Source organism: Anneissia japonica, unplaced genomic scaffold, assembly GCF_011630105.1.
Source record: "Anneissia japonica isolate Jap-2015-1 unplaced genomic scaffold, ASM1163010v1 scaffold287836_len1076198_cov165, whole genome shotgun sequence".
NCBI classification, from domain to species: Eukaryota; Metazoa; Echinodermata; class Crinoidea; order Comatulida; family Comatulidae; genus Anneissia; species Anneissia japonica.
The window spans coordinates 372,718-390,253 of record NW_022729021.1 but is presented as its reverse complement, the minus strand read 5'-3'; the positions used below and the strand labels follow the sequence as shown (position 1 = coordinate 390,253).

The 17,536-nt window shown below is 34.7% G+C and overlaps 1 protein-coding gene and 1 long non-coding RNA gene across 2 annotated transcripts in view; both read right to left on the bottom strand.

Annotated features, from left to right (window-relative positions):
- Positions 1 to 9,489, bottom strand: part of LOC117114631 — a 13,601-nt gene extending 4,112 nt beyond the window's left edge. Inside the window, exons 1-2 of the long non-coding RNA XR_004446399.1 lie at positions 9,323 to 9,489; positions 5,850 to 6,006 (exon numbers count right to left, since the gene is read on the bottom strand). This is a non-coding gene — a long non-coding RNA (uncharacterized LOC117114631). The remainder of the gene's footprint in view (positions 1 to 5,849; positions 6,007 to 9,322) is intronic.
- A 6,684-nt stretch (positions 9,490 to 16,173) lies between these two features.
- On the bottom strand, positions 16,174 to 16,650 carry LOC117114593 (protein atonal homolog 7-like). Its single transcript, XM_033258281.1, has one exon. The coding sequence runs from the start codon at positions 16,648 to 16,650 to the stop codon at positions 16,174 to 16,176; it is 477 nt and encodes a 158-aa protein (XP_033114172.1).
- Between the last annotated feature and the right edge of the window lie 886 nt (positions 16,651 to 17,536).

The following is a 17,536-nucleotide window of genomic DNA, read 5'->3' as shown; positions in this document are numbered from 1 at the left end:
TGTGTTTATTCAGTAACTGTTAATTCAACGCTTTGCGTTGAATTCAGAATAAACTATTTCTGAGCTCTCAACGATGTCAACAGTTTCAACGACAACGCCAACGAAAACGCCAACGCGTTGTCAACGAAAACGCAACGGGTTGAATGCGTTAAATTTTTGCAATAAAACTGGCCGGTACTGTACATTAATGAGTTACCTGCAAAAATGCGGTAAGCTACTTTTGAATACACTTTTATTCGTTCAGTTTCAATAATGGTGTGAAGTGGCATCTGTGATATTAGGAGTAGGATAGGAGAGGATATTCTAGTCATTAGATGACAATGAACTTGCTGTACATGCTCTTGTGATACAAATTGCAATCGCACGTTGTAAGTGAAAAATAATTTCAGAAAGATAGGTGGGCTTGTAATTCTCTGTAAAATAAACCCATTCGCGAATTTTGTTATAGGTAAAGTTGAGCAACAATTTATGAATAAATCCTTAAAGCGTCCTGGACATGTGTTTTTTCACTATTGGAAAACGGATTTTAGGGACCCAGTCTTATTCGGGCAAGCCTTTTATGATATAGGCTACTTTACCATACAGTAATGTAATGTGCAATGCTTTACAGTAGTTATGTCCGACCCTTGACAACATGCAACTGTAGGCAGATTTTCAAAGAAGGCCATGCCTATTATTTTTTGTGCGAAATACAAAACAATCAAAGTTGCCATTTACATACAGTAGTAATTACATCATCCCAATCTCACCCGGATTAATTAATCCATCTCTGCAAATTCATTATTTTGCATGTTTGCACTGTCTTTTTTTTTTTTTATCAATTTTCTCACGGAAGTCAGTGTCAAACAAGAGGGAAGCCGGCACAAACCACCTAAATATTAAACAGAATATACATGAACACACAGATATAGTGATCAGTTGCTAGGCAACGAAAGTGACCGTCATCCACACAGAATGCAAGAGTGTCATGTTACCTCTGAAGTCTTTGTAAAAGCGTGGTTTACGTTTCGTGGCAAATCACTTTAGCGCGCTGTGTAACAAACACGATCATACAAGAATATCTCATCAACTATTATAGAGAACGTTTTCACAGGGTAAGGAAGTTAATTCATTGAAATTAGATAAGAATGGATGAAGATACCGCTGCTAATTTCGACGAGGATATAGGCCTGAATGCATCCTGGATTAATTCTGTACGAATGGATGATAATAATGCCGAAGATCACTTGGACAACCCTTTCCTATATTCGGACGATATTCAAGACGAAACAGATATGGACCTAAGTGCATCTTGGATTGACACGCTGAAGGATGCAACAGACACAGGTCCTCTGTACAAAGGATCCAAACTCACTGTGGTCGATAGCATCGCACTTCTGCTCAGTTTTAGTTTAGAACACAATGCTACCATTCGGGCTTTAATAAGTCTACTTGCTATAATACAGCTACATGCCTAAAAACGTGAAGGTGCAAAATCATTTTAAGTCACTGTACTATCTGAAGAAAATGTTTGATCATGGAAAAAAAAAAAACACAATAACGAAGCACTACACATGTAGTCACTGTAGCATGATATGCGAAAATCAGGCTGCTTGCCGTTGCAGGATGGACTTGTCGAAAAAAAGGATTATTTCATTACGGTAGATGTTGCAAGTCAACTTGAGGAACTGTAGAAAGGTTAGTACATTCACCATGTTTATTACCGATGTAAAACTGGTTCTCACAATATCATTTCATATTGAAGCAATTTTTTAAGTTCTGAACACTTGGAAAGAACTTATAAATAATACAATACATAACATGCACTTGTGATACAAATTTGAAGTCACTGTACTATCTGAAGAAAATGTTTGATCATGGAAAAAAAGACACAATAACGAAGCACTACACATGTAGTCACTGTAGCATGATATGCGAAAATCCGTTGCGGGATGGACTTGTCGAATATCAATATTTCCCAAATTTTTAACACAAGTGGGAGTGATAATCTAAAAAATGTTTCTATGTGCCCTTAATAAGAATTTTAATATTAAATTATGAAATTATTTCAACACAGATATATAAGATTTTTTTTTTTACAGATCAAGACTTCTTACCAGCAATTAATGCTCAGAAACAGTCCAAACAAGGTACCGGTACTATTATAAAGGATATATATGATGGTGAGAACTACCATAAGGCAATTGAAAGTGGGTATACTAGGCATCCTAGGAACCTTACTGTTACTTGGCACTTCGATGGAGTTCAAGTTTCAAAAAGCTTCAAATTAGCAATCTGGCCTCTCCATAGTTACATTAACGAGTTACCTGCAAAAATGCGGTAAGCTACTTTTGAATACACTTTTATTCGTTCAGTTTCAATAATGGTGTGAAGTGGCATCTGTGATATTAGGAGTAGGATAGGAGAGGATATTCTAGTCATTAGATGACAATAAACTTGCTGTACATGCTCTTGTGATACAAATTGCAATCGCACGTTGTAAGTGAAAAGTAATTTCAGAAAGATAGGTGGGCTTGTAATTCTCTGTAAAATAAACCCATTTGCGAATTTTGTTATAGGTAAAGTTGAGCAACAATTTATGAATAAATCCTTAAAGCGTCCTGGACATGTGTTTTTTCACTATTGGGAAACGGATTTTAGGGACCCAGTCTTATCCGGGCAAGCCTTTTATGATATAGGCTACTTTACCATACAGTAATGTAATGTGCAATGCTTTACAGTAGTTATGTCCGACCCTTGACAACATGCAACTGTAGGCAGATTTTCAAAGAAGGCCATGCCTATTATTTTTTGTGCGAAATACAAAACAATCAAAGTTGCCATTTACATACAGCAGTAATTACATCATCCCAATCTCACCCGGATTAATTAATTGGCACTGCCTTTTTTTTTTTTTTATTTCTCACGGAAGTCAGTGTCAAACGAGAGGGAAGCCAGCACAAACCACCTAAATATTAAAAAATTATGAAAAAATGGAATAGAATTGAAAATAATATTCAAATAGAAGGCCAGCCACATCAACTGTTTGTCTCTTATACACATCTAGATGTGTATAAGAGACAGGTCTATGGCAGATCAATAAATAATCATTAAACTGTACTCACATGTTTGTTGTGTTACAAACTATTTACAGCTTTCTGTAAGCAATTTTTTTTGATACCCACTAAAATTAATAATACAAAAATATAAGAAACATTCGATCCAGAGAGCTATGTACTTTGTAGATGCTCTACTCACTTTAGCTATTAGGCATAGTTAGTATTCATACCCAGTCAATTGTTTCCTGTGGTGTTTGAAGGGAGCATATCTTGGCAAATAGATTCAGAACAAAATTAAGTGGTGCATATCTTTTCTTTTTTTTAGATGTTTTATGTTGATCAACCCTGACAAAGGGTCTAAGACGGAGGCCAGAAAGTCAAAAAAGTACTCAATCCACCCTAAGGTGTTGACGCTAATCAACCGCATTAGTGATTTCGAATGGACGTGCTAAATCTGTACATTTATATGCAAGTAAAGTTTTAATTGTACCATAAAATAAATAAATTATTAAATATGCACTCTCAAATAATTGCCACACTGGACTTGCACTTATTTTTGATAATCCTTAGTTGCTTGAATGATATTTTTAAAACTGAACACAAGCTTTTGTACAAGACATTGTACTGTTTTCACTTGTAATTTCAGTGAGCGCCACAGTAAGTTCTAATAACTTTGCATGCGCTGTGGTGCTTATTTAATCATTTTAATACCATATGAGGTATGCCATCCTAAAACCAGCATCTGGTGGCCAAAAAACAAAAATTAACCTTTTAATATATTCATAATTTCCACATTATAAGATTTAAAAAATTTTTGTATTGGAAGAAAGAAATTGAATCAATGTAAAATTTAACAAACTATTTTACCCCTTACTCCGAGCATACTGTTTGTACGCTGTTGTATAACAAATGTATTTTTATATTTTCAAATATTGCAACTCGAGTGAAGTTTTTAAATATGTATTGACCCTATTCTTGTAACTCTAAGATCTCAGTGCAAGTTTTGTATTGAAGGAAAATGCTATTGTAGTGTACAAACTATTTTACCCCTTACTCCCTCCAGCATAAAGTATAAAATCTAAGTACAGTATAAGTTTTACATTGAAGGAAAATGCTATTTGTGTAAGTGTACAACTGAGTTTAGTACCCTTTACCCAAGCAACTTTATTTTTATGTATATTTCCAAATATTGCAACTGAGCTGGAGTTTTTATATGCATTGACCCTATTTTTATAAGTCTAAATCACAAGCAATGCATACAATTTTAATTGTAAATATTGGGTAAAAATTGCATGTTTTACTAATTACACAGTTAATTGTAATTTATGCTTTAGTACTCGTTCATATGTAAATACATATGCTGTACATACATTTTGTTGTTTAACTTAATCATTCAGTCCATCTTGTCATGATGGTGTGAAGCGGGGTTGTGGAGAATGTGATAGTTGGTCATTGAAAATGTTACTTTTTGCAGTGTCAGCTTGTGATAGTGTGAAATCTTTACCAATGGCATCTTTACTAAAAAATTTAAAAAACTAACAGTTTTACTGTAGAAAAAATGTCAGTTTTGCAGTAAATAAAATGGTTAATTTTACGGTAAAATGTATGGCAGCAGTTTTGCCATGAAAAAAAACCGTAAAATTTACAGGTGTTTTTCAGAAAAATGTAATAATTTAACGGTTTTTTTAATGGTAATGTATTTTACGGTATATAAAAATATACGGTGTCTGGGATAAAGCCCGTAAATTTTACAGTTTTTTGTTGGCAAAACTGCTGCCATACTTTCTACCATAAAATTAACAATTTTTTTTTTCAGTGTACCATAATGCTATCATCCAAGTTCTGTGTTCTGTTGCAAGTTCATTCTACACCAGCCAATGGAAACAAAATTCTTTATTATTACAAGACTCTCCTATGTAACTACATGCAATTGAATACTTTTCTAGAACAACTTTTAAAGGCAATTACTAATATTAGCAGATTAGCAGACCAATCTGATGCAAATCACTATATTTTATCACTAAAGAGTAGACAAACCATTCATGCAGCACTAGTTCATTCATTCAAATCATTGTAATGTTGATTTTTTGTGTACTGCTTGTACATTCAACAAGGCATCGCGAACAAGTTTCGTTACAAACAAATCATATTCCAGGACTAAAGAGTGGTGTTGCTGGTTGAACATCAAATACACTGTCTAACCAACCACCAGCGGTTCAGATGCACATTATTCCTTACAGTCTTTTAAAGATGCACCCAAACTCGAGAACTTAACAGTTACTGTATGCCAAGCTCGAAGCAGGATGCTGGAAAAGCAATCAAACTATTAAAAATGGCCCGACGTTTAATATCCCGATATATTCTTGTTGAAAGGTACTGTGATTTTATTATGAACATAACAATGAATATTTGAATAATAAGAGCCTAACACTGTGAGGCACTGACGTGCCGAATTTAGAAGAGGACCATTATTGGTGACTCTAACACTTACCTTGAGAGTGATTTAATTTACTTACATTTCTCGGTTATGTTTTTTATTCATTTGTATTCACTAAAGAATCAATGAAGAACTATCAGGTCACTTGAAGCTCACAACTATTTTGTGTCTACTTGGGTTTTCATTTTGACGACAGTGAGAAAATTCTTTTTGCTAAAGGCCATCACAAAGAATTAATGTTAAGCCACACCATCTTTGGGTAATAGTTAAAAAAAAAGATGACAGCGTAGTATCAGCAAATTGCGATCAATCAATGTGATGTGTGCCACTGTAACAAAAATGATTCCGAATAAAAACTGAACTAAACTACTCACTATTTTTGGGTAATCATCTCACAAATTTCAACAAAACAGTTGTAGAAGCTATCTGTAAATTGCCATACTTGTGCTGAGGAAATCCAGTTGCTAGGTGTCACTTGTCACACACAAAAATGGTACCGATGAACTTGAAGAGTTTGAGTATAAAATAAATCTGAAGGAACAAAAGTCAATGACTTGGTAAGACAACAGAACTCTGTATTAACACTTAAAAAAAAACATTTAGATGCATCCAGGAATTCAGATCTGGCATTATTGACAAAGATGGCAGAAGTCCTACGACAAAAACAAAAAAAACACCATGGCAATAATATCATAGATTTTTGCTGGCAATTGTGTATCCAAAAAGCATGCAAACCATCACACACAAAAGTAGTTTGGGTTCCTCATTGGTCAAAAAAAAAATTGCCCCCCAAAAAAATATTAACTACATTTTGGGTAGTCAGCTTGGCAACACAAATTTTATTGAATTGCCTACAATACAATATAATGACAAAGAACAAAAACAAAATTAATTGCAAGAAAGAAGGCATTTGCATAAATGGTTTCAAAGTCTGGTCTGGCCATAATCACATTAATTTTTCCTGGAAAATGTTCCTAACAAAAAGTCTATGCTGCACCACTGTATGATTAAAAAAAAATAGAAAAATTGTTTTGACCTCTGAAAAAAATAGATGGAAAAAGTCTAACTAGTGTATTAGAATAGGCACTAAGATACAGCAGTAGCTGGACTCGTGCACGTTTCAGTTTCCGTATGATACTACGACTTACAGATTCCTATTATTATAAACTACCAAATTGTATAATTTAGAAAGTACAGTAATTCATATTTTCAACAAAGGAAAATTTGTAAATCATATGGTAACTGAAACGAGTCAGCTACTGTACTGTAGTGCAAACTAATTAGGTCTATTCTAATGCACCAATTTTTAAATTTTTTTTCAATAATTCAGTCGTGTAGAATAGTCTTATAAGAACATTTTCCATGAAAAAGTAATGTGATACGACCCTCCGTTATGGAGTTATGAATTTTTAAGTAAGGGCAAATAAAAATTTTTTTATTAAATTATCACTCCTGCCCGCGACTGATGCGGGAATAATTTTTATGTTATTTATTTATTTAATTTTTTTTTTTGTCGCATAATTTATTTAACTGTATAAAAACAACTTTGTGAAAAACAAATGCTCACAAAATATAAAGGAATTGGCTCCAAATTCAGCAGACTTCAAACTCTTCCAATTGATTAGATCAGACATTGGGATCGTTGTAAGTTGAAAATGCAAAGCCCACTCTTTAAAATTGTTTATTGTCGCTAAAAATAAACAGCTTGCTATCTGCGGTTAAAAATAGACAACACATTTCTAAGAGACTCGCCCAGTGGGCTGATTGGATCGTTAATTTACAGCATGTAGACGTAACTCGCGTGTTCCACAGTGCAGCTAAAAATAGGCAACACCGCAGTCTGTCCCTAAAGAGACCCCCCAGTGGGCTGATCGGATTGTTGATTCACAGCATGAAGACTCACATTTTCCACAGAGACTCTCGCAGCTAAAAATAACTTGTTACATGTGGGCGGCCTTCCTTGTGATGGGGGTGTGGTTGGATTGGTTGTTGATAGGCAAAAACTAACATACGACATCAAGAAAGTCTAAAGTTTAAGCAGGCTGGCCTAGCTCGAGGTAAGACCAAAGCCTAAGTGCCTATACCTACTATAACCATAATTAGGGTGTTCCCTTCCATTTTTGATGCTCGAGTAATGTCTGATTTTTTCCAACGGAACATAGGCCTAGTTTTGGATAGGCCAATGAATCACAGGGCAGTTGTTTGAAATGCATCTTCCACTTCAAAAAACGATGTCATGTTCGTTTTGTTGTTGCACACGGGAATCCCCGGGTATAATCCCACACCTGCACTCATCAATTTTTTTTAAAAAAAGAGTAATAATCTAATCATTTTTTCTATGTGCCCTAACACAAGGTCAAGAATTTAGCCTCAAAGCTTACCTCATTTATTGTTAGTTACGCACCACTGACTTGGGTTAGGGTATGTTGATAATTTTCAACATAGGATTTAAAACAACGTAATTTTCCAACTTTTGAACAATAGAATTACAGGAATCTAATTTTAACAGGTGCATATGTATCTCATACCTTCCAACTACAAATTCATAAAATTAAATTGCATCCTGCCTGTATGTAAAATGTAATCATCCTTTTGCCAATTTTACGCTAGTTTTCAACACCCCTTCGGAGGCCTTAGCCAGTTTCGACCGTAAGTTTACGACAGTCAGTGCTATTTTCACAATTTTCAACTCTTGGAAATACAAATTTATTCGCCTAACAATAATAGAAATGTTAAATAATAGTTAATTTGAAACTATTTCACTGTAAACTATCCTTTTACTATAATGAAAGTACACAAAATTAGACTTCTGTGATTGCATGTCTTACAAAAAGTAGCGAAAAATGGCTACTTCGCCATCTTGGTTTTAGGACGCCCTCTATAATTTACTAGTAATTAACGATAGGATGTCGAATAATAACCCCAACCTTTGCTCTGTGACCTAACCTCTCTCTTTTCGTATTTGCTAATTGTAAGCCACGTGACAGCGGCCATGGCCATGTTTCGATCTCAATGTTTTTAGAATTAAATTTTCTTTCACATAAATGTAAACTTGGGATAGATTTTTCCGCTCTAAGGTAATTAATTTTAGATGTTATATGACACCATATTCTTATTCTCCCTTGGGAATATCAAATTTCATAAAAATTTGAATTTATAATTGAAAAAAAAATTTGTTTTTTGTGAACAGTTTTTGTTCGCGGGTCAATACTTCACACTGTTAAACAAACCTAGGTCGAAAATTAGCGACTTACCCTAGGTTGTTTGTCATCACTTCATGGAAAAGTCGTATTACATGAACATCAAAATCAATGATTGAGAGGGTGAATGACAGCTGTCAAAATAAGGTACTACTAGTACTGCTGTATGAAGTTTTTTTGAGCGCAATCCAATGTTTTTGCTCTACAAAATTTCAGTGTGGGGCGCCAGGTGGTGGAAGGAAGCACAAACTTTTGAGGATGTTCCGCCAATCGCACATTCACAACCACGTAGATACGCCACAGTTCTGATGAAAGGAAAGAAAGTGCAAGGCTACAGGTAGGTGATAAAATCACATTTCTTTATTAGCAAAGAAAGAACATGCCAGCCTAAATTAACCAAGATACTTTGCTGATTAGTAAGGTGACAAAGTAGGATTGGCCTAGACTTAACTAAAAATAACAATAAATTTCAAATACCTGTTGAATACTGTATCCACGGGCGTCACATGCGTGAAGCCTAGCCTCGGCCTAATAATAATTATAAGGTAAAAGGAGTGTGTACCATGCGAGCACAGCAAAGCGGCCGTGTGTGGCTGAGCCCGACAACAACGTCAATAGCCTAGCCTAGCTAAGCCTAGGCTACTCACCGTTCACATCACTCATGAATCATAATCATTCAAATTTCACCCGGCACTTTTATACCAAGAAGGTATATACCTCCATGTTTATCATTTCTTTTGCTCAAATTCCAATAAAATTCGGCCTAAACTTCAGATCAAACTTCTGCGCCATGTGAACATTGAATAAACTTCTTGTAGAGGGCGGCAGACTGGTTTTGCAACGGGGATATGATGATAATAATTATGGATTTTGTTATACAGTACACTGTAGTAAGAAAAGATAAGCAAGGGCGGATCCAGAGATGTGCGAAAGAGGAGGCGAGAAGGGGGGGGGGGGGGGGGGGAGTGGCGAAAGATCGAGACAAAATTACCATAGGGTGTCCTCGATATTTTTGTTTTCTAGACTCCCGAAAATTAACTCTGGGGCGTTTTGGGAGATCAATTATTTCCTTTCTTTTTCCTTCCTTCTTTTTTTTTTTTTTTTTTTTTCTTTTTTTCTACTTTCTAAAAGGTGGGGACGGAGCCGGCCCGGCCGCCGTTAAATCCGCCCCTCGTAAGATAAAATCTATAGTCATTATTCAAACAGGTGACCATTAAATTATTGAGCTTGCTGCAATTTCAAAAGTTAGAATAAAAAAAAAAAAGAAACGAACATATAATCTCAATACAATAGCAACAATGATGGCCATGTTCTGGTTTTTTTTTCCAGTAAATTTTAAAAGTGTTATTAGAAAATCTGACACGATAAAAAAAAAAAATATATTGCATCGCTAGATTATGAACTTTTTTAAAATAAGAAGCAGTAACATTTTGCCCAGGCTTATTTTTTTGCCGATTCCAGGCTAATGTTCATATTTTTACACACATTTAATTTTCAAACATAGGAAATGTATTAATATAAAGCAATATATATTACTGGATCGTCCAAAGAAAATACTAGACTGTAAACAGTGAAGCCCAGCGTGACCGTATATAGGCCTAAGTGCTCTATACAGCCTTAATATTCAATCTGAAAAAAACATACAGTTAACAACGTTTAATAGTCTGCCTCGACATAAAATTGTTTAATATTAAACGTTATATATAATATATAATTGAAATTAAGTAGATTGTACTTACTACTATGATATATAATATATATCATGTATATATCATGGAGAAAATAAAATATTTTATTTTCTCCATGTATATATCTTGAGGATATTTCCCGTACGATTAAAATCGTAACGGTACTGGGTTTGGTCTACAGGAGCTCGTGTTTCGTACAGACAGGTCATTCCATTCATAGAAAAAGCCTTTAAAATGGTGAAAGCGTACCTGTCATTAGCCGTAGTAGCCTAGGTCAATACATAACGCCGGCTGTATAAAATTTATTATAAGATTGAAAATGTTAATCTTATTATTGCAGTAGTGATACACTATGTACACGGTTTAGTTATTGTTATTTATTCGTTAACGTTATCATATTAATATATAAATTTAATGTATTGTTTAAGTATGAATTACTATGTCTATGTTAAAAAATTAATTTTATCTATTAAAATTGTATATTTAAATAATATAGTAAGAGGCACTGATATAGCCGAGGTCTAGCCTAGACCAGTCCTAAAACAAATGAATGTGTGAGTGTATAAATCTATGAAAAATATGAAGGAAAAACGCAAAATTGTGAAAGAATAAAGGAAGAAGGAAGAATAGTTATATCTGTCTCTTATACACATCTAATATACAATAGTAGTTAATATGCTATTATTGCATTACGTTTTTGTAAACAATTTTGGGCACTAATCGTCAGAGGTCTCGGTGCCACAGCCTACACTTTTCATAATTCGAAATCGAATCGGACCTTAAGTGATTTCTTCTTGGATGGAGAGGACGTCTCTTTTAATTATCTTAGACAGTTGCAGGATGCTGGGGCTATAGTCAAATACCATAGGTAGCCGATCTTATTATTATTATTTTTACTTATGTACATTTTTTTTATATTCATTGATTTCTAAACTGTATTTTATTTGTCATCATGACATCATGCGTTATATTATTTAAACTCATACATATACCTTATATTTCTGCTATTTATTTTCTATTCCACAATTGTTTTAATTATATAGGACCTTATAAATCTTACCATGGAGAAAATAAAATTTTATTTTCTCCATGTGTATATGTATGTACAGAACGCAGATTAACCAATGGATGGCTATAATAAAACAAAGAAACAATACAAAACGTGTAATGAAAAGCCTAAGAACAATAGAAAATTGGCTTTTCATTACACGTTTTGTATTGTTTCTTTGTTTTATTAAGGCCAACTCAGACAGCGTCGGCCGACGCAGCCCGACCCGATTTATCGTCGGGGACAGTCTTAAGCCGTCGTGAGAAATTTTAAACACGTTTAATATTCTACTACGGGACTGCCCCCGACGCACACCATCGCGTCTGCGTTCAACTCACCCAGACCCGACGCGACAACAGATCGCGTCGGGCTGCGTCGGCCGACGCTGTCTGAGTTGGCCTTAATCTGCAAGTCAATGAATCTGTCTATTGATGTATCCTTAGTACGGTATATACCGGTATTTATTCATGAGTCTTTAATGATTAGTCTATTGGGTCTATAATGATTAGTCTATTGGGTCTATGTTCCCTACGCCTATCGATACCGTACCTGTCTATTGACCATTACCTAACTGTAAGAAGAGGCTTGGTAAAGCAACTATCAATCATTCAATAGATGTGTATAAGAGACAGTCAACATGTCGAAAACACACACGTTTGATAGTAGACGAATGAGGGCGCTTCGTATGGAACGCCCGGGGTGCATTTATTGCTGCAGTTCGCACTGGATGTTCACATTCAAAATAATGACAGCTGCGATGCGGAGGTAAGGTAACGCGGTTACTAATGCGTTTACACGGCCACTTAACACCTATATCACCGGATAAACGCGATCATCACGGTGCTCTCCTGCCGTTTAAACAAGGCTATAGTGACTTAACTGCCGCTTTAGATTTTCCTAACCTTTGTTTTTATTGTACTGATTTGTGTAATGTTCTTGGTTAAAAAAATAAATGAATTGAATGAAATGAGAAGATTATTATATTACTTATCTCAAGTGATCACCAGCAGCAGTGATTCTGTCAACGGATCCCGTCAATGACGGCCATGTGTCTTCTGAGGAAGATGGCTACCTAACAGTATTCATATTGATTTTTTAAACGGTGATGACAAAACATTCTGTATGATTTTATTCTTTTTAAGGTATTTTGTGTACCTTGTGTATTATATATTATGTTGTAAAATTAATGCAAACAAAAAATATATTTAAAAAAAAATTTCATCGTTATCATAATAATAACCATCATCAGAAAGCAAGTATTTATACTGCGGATTCCTTGATTCTTCTCTTAATTTCATTCTCCATAAAACGTAACATAACCACAAATTTTGTTCTTTTTGATTGCAACTACATCACATACTACTCTTATTACAGTTGCTGTTGCTAGGCTGACCAAGCAGCCAGAACAATAAGCAGCTTGCCAGCTTTGAATAACTGTAAAACCTGTCTCTTATACACATCTAGATGTGTATAAGAGACAGTATATATATATATTAAAGAAGTGTAACAGAAATGTGGCTATCCAGTAAACATTATATAAATTTATATGTTACAGTATATCAAATCACCTATACACAAAATAGAAAATCAAGAAATGGTGGGTGACACTTTAGGTAAACTTTAATTTAAATCACAGAAACAATGTATCTTCTATCATAAGGGAAGGTAGAGCATCTTCGCCGAATCCAAATCAATAAATCAATCGTATGTGGCATACGATTCTATACACACCTTTGTGCCACTACCAACTGTTAATAAATCTTGGAGAAATAATGCATAAAATAAACAGTGAAAATAAACTCGTTTACCTTATGGGGGATATCTTGATATAAAAAAAATGCAATTTCGATAGTAATGTCTAGAACCATATTGATAGTGTTGTCCGAGAGTCCTTTGTAAACAACATGTATTATATTATTACGGACAATACAGCGTCTCTATCCTTGATAACATTGTTTTATACAAAGTTATCGCGTACTAAATTTAACATAGGAATATTAATTAACGACTTATCAGATAATTTTCCAGTATTTTGTGTTGACAATTCAGAAATAATTAACAGGATGGAGAACTAAAGATTACAATTTTAAACGTGAGCATTCCGTTGAAACTAAACAACTTATTAGAATTTAACTCTAGGGCAATCATGGCAAATAAAATGTGTCTAATAGTGAAGATGCAAATGAGGCATAACCAAGGTGTTCGTAACATTACAATTCCAATATAGACACACTCTGGATCACTGATATTATTGACAAATCAATTCGCCATAAAAACTATATATCAACTACGAAATCCAACAGACTGATTCTTTCTTCCATAGCTTTGGGTCCGACCATCTATAGTACCCGAAATAAAGAAAATCTCTATTATTGAACTAAAAGCAGCAAAACGTGGGCAAAATCATTACACATTGCGAACAAAAGTTACGGAACTAAATTAGTAGGAGTGACATAGAACCTGTAGTTCAATATCGATTTAAAAAAAAAAATTATACTTCATCAATCGTAGGCCTTGGATATGCCATCATCATCATCATCATCATCATCATCATCATCATCATCATCATCATCATCATCATCATCATCATTTATTTATAAGTCAGCATTCATTTTCGCTCTTACGAAGGGTTACTGACTTTCATGCCATGATGACACCCATTTTCCACTTCTTCCTGTCTTGAACCTCCTCCTCGTTTAGACCAACCATACCGCTTTCTTTCTTCCCCATTCCATATAAATTTCGGTCTTTTCCTTTCCCTCTTATACCAAGCGCTTCCTGATCCCATGCTCTTTACACAGGTTATCTTCCTTTCTCAACACATATGACCCATCCATCTCAATCCACTTCTCTCTTTTACTACTTTTAATAGTTTCTTCCACCAACCCAAACCAAATCAAACCCGATACCATTGACGAGAACACATGTCAAATATGTCTTAAAATAATACAATTATAATATAAAAGAATGTTTTTTTACTTCACTATCTATCTCAATTTAATTGAAATATTTGACTTAGTAAAATCACCCGGGGCTCAACCTGGACCCACCCCACACGGTATTAGTACTAGTAGGGTGTATAGAAGCTTTAGACAATGGCCTCAGAGAGGCCTCTTTGTGACGCCACTGCAAATTAGTAAACAAGAAAAAATAATGGAAGCGACACCATTTCTTTGAGTTTATTTCACGTTTATTTTAGTTTGTACATTTCACAATATAAAAAGCTTATTCGAATAATAAACTATCAAATTGTAGCGCCCTCATATTTATGTCGCCACATATACATCAACTTGTAGCCAATCACAGCACTGTAAACAATTTCCCTTGAACAGAATAATTACGAACTCATTTTTGCTACATGGTCGTTTGTGGAAATCCTGTCCTTTGTTTTTATTTAGTTGTTTAACAAATCAAGAGCTTAAACATGCTGACGGAAAATTATTTCAATGAGCGTTTACTAAGAATTCATATCGTATTCTAATATAGCCCTGAATATGTTATCTTTCTCATTTGGCGTCCATTGATTCAACAGAAGAGCAGGTGCAGACGATAATTGATTCATTAGCTGACTCCTTTATTTGGTCAAAATCAGGAACATACAAAAATATGAGAGAAATATAAACATGGTTTGAAATACTGTGTAAGTTTACTACGGGAATTCAAAGATAATGAAAATCACAATTGTAATAACAATAAAGGGGTACAGCATTATATATAGTGTCGTAAAAATAAACAATAGAAAAAAAAATTATTTACTTAGACTAGTATAGCCCACAAAAACAATGTATACATCCACAAAATACATTTATCAAAATCATAGGCCATACTATATTTTGGACGCGAAAAATATCAACCTACAGCCAGACAGTAAGCTTTCTAAAGCAATTCTTGCAATCGATCAATCCAACCAATCAATCAATCAATCAACCGATTAGTCTAAATTATATAAATTAATAATTGATCTAATTATTATTATATAAATTAATAATTAAATCTATTGATTTAATTATTATTATAATAAATTAATAATTATATCAATTGATCTAACAATCATTTATTATAATAATGCTGGCTAGCTAATAGTAGTTTTCGCAAGCCGACGAAAACGATAACGATACGTTTACGTCATCAAATTTCTAGACAACCCTCCTAAACACCCATACAGCAGCGTGTCCGTCACAACGTAGGCCTTCATGCCTTTTGCATGAATCAAGCATCCCATTCAGCTTGTACAGAATATTGTCAAGAATGTTTTAAGCACGAATGACGATAATGATAATGACGTATTTGTATTCATTATCGTTTTCGTAAGGTCATTAACTTGACCGGAAGAACTCACTGTTTGGATGTGATTCTGTAGTGCGATTATTGAGTATAATACGATTGAGTGGTGCTGTCACGGCTGAGGATAATCGGCAGAAAAGCCATATTCGGCAGTTACGGAGTACAAAGTTCGTAAAATTGAGTCAGTCGAAATTTATCAAGATACAATAAAAAATAATAATGGATTGAGTGTTGTTCTGCTAATATACGAATGGTGTTGGCGTGAAGAAAACTCCGTAAGTGACAAGCAGAACTGCCGTCAACTAAAAAATAAGCGAATTCATGCAAATACAAATCATCCGTCTTGTTGAATGTAAAAGTGGTATTCTAAAAGTTTAACCACATTCTTCAAAAGCGCAAGCTCTGGACGTATAGTTCGACCATCTTTCTGTATTAGTTTACACGTTATAACATTATATGGATAAACATCCACTTACGTTCAGCTACTGTCTTTCCCGCTATTTTCTAGTAGTTTCATCAGCTCGTCAATATACGTCATCGCCATGTGTAGTGTGTCGTATTTCGACAATTGTTGGTTTCCTCCGAGCGATGGTAAAACGGCTCGAAGTTCATCAAACGCAGTGTTCAAACAACCCATCCGCCTGCGTTCTCGAGCGTTGGCAGCGAGTCGACGAACGGGTTTACAACTGCTATTTGTGCGCGTGCACTGTCTTTGGCAAGACCAGTCGTTACAGCATGACGATACGTTGGCAGGAGTTTTAGCAGGTCTCATTCTGGTGCGTGACTTGATGAAAAACTGACTGGTAGCATTCCGTCTTGATATACTAATTTCGTCCGTTGGTGAATAAGTTTTATTTTCAGTTTCTTTTTCAACAACACATATATTTGGAACATTTCCCTTTTCTTCGTCGTCATTTAAAAACTTAATAACACGATTTAATGAATTATCTGCCATTCCGACGTTCTTTAGCTCTTTCCGAATGTTGATTGTAAAATGGAGCAAATTTGTTAGGATATATAGTATTTGGGAGTGCCGAAAAGTACTCGAGCACACGTTTGAAACTCGTTTCGCAGGCATCGCGTATTTGGTTTTCATTTACCAACTGTTGCCAAGATACTTTCCGTCTGCCTGCTGCTGTCGTAGCGAATTCAAACGCACAACTCAGAGCGCACATATTTTAATCCGTCATATTCCTACCGTCAGCAATCTGATATGACGTCATATTTTATGTTAATCTATAACTAGAAAAGTCGCCAGATACTAAGCGGACTTAGTTAATCAGACCAGACATTGGATACATTAATCAAGTCAATTGTGACGGCACATTAAGAGCATGAACCTACATCTGCTCGTGCACGCGTAATAATGTAAATGCTTCACCCAAACATATTTATATTCGCTATAAAAAATAATTAACAATTGGTCTAAATTAATTTCTTCTGGTTTTTAATAGATTAGCCTCTATAAATTGAAATATATTACATTAAGGTTGCATAAGTTCGTTCTTATGAGTCGTCCTCATTCTCTCGCGTACAACGTATCATAGCTATCAGCGCCTGCGTAACATTTAAATGAGGATACGCGCAGCCTGATACCCAATTAAAGTGCTAATTTTCACGAGGTATTCAGCCAATCAAACCTTTCATTCTTTTTTCATGGCATTACTATATTAACTACGGTACCAAATAATACAGCGGATTAGTAAAGTTTTATATCTGGGTTAATATATATACAAAATTGATCTACTTTTCAAAGTAATCTAGCATATTCTTAGTACCTGTATTAACGATATACCACAATTCATTTTGTTGTACTTTATAGCACAACTAAATAATGTCAT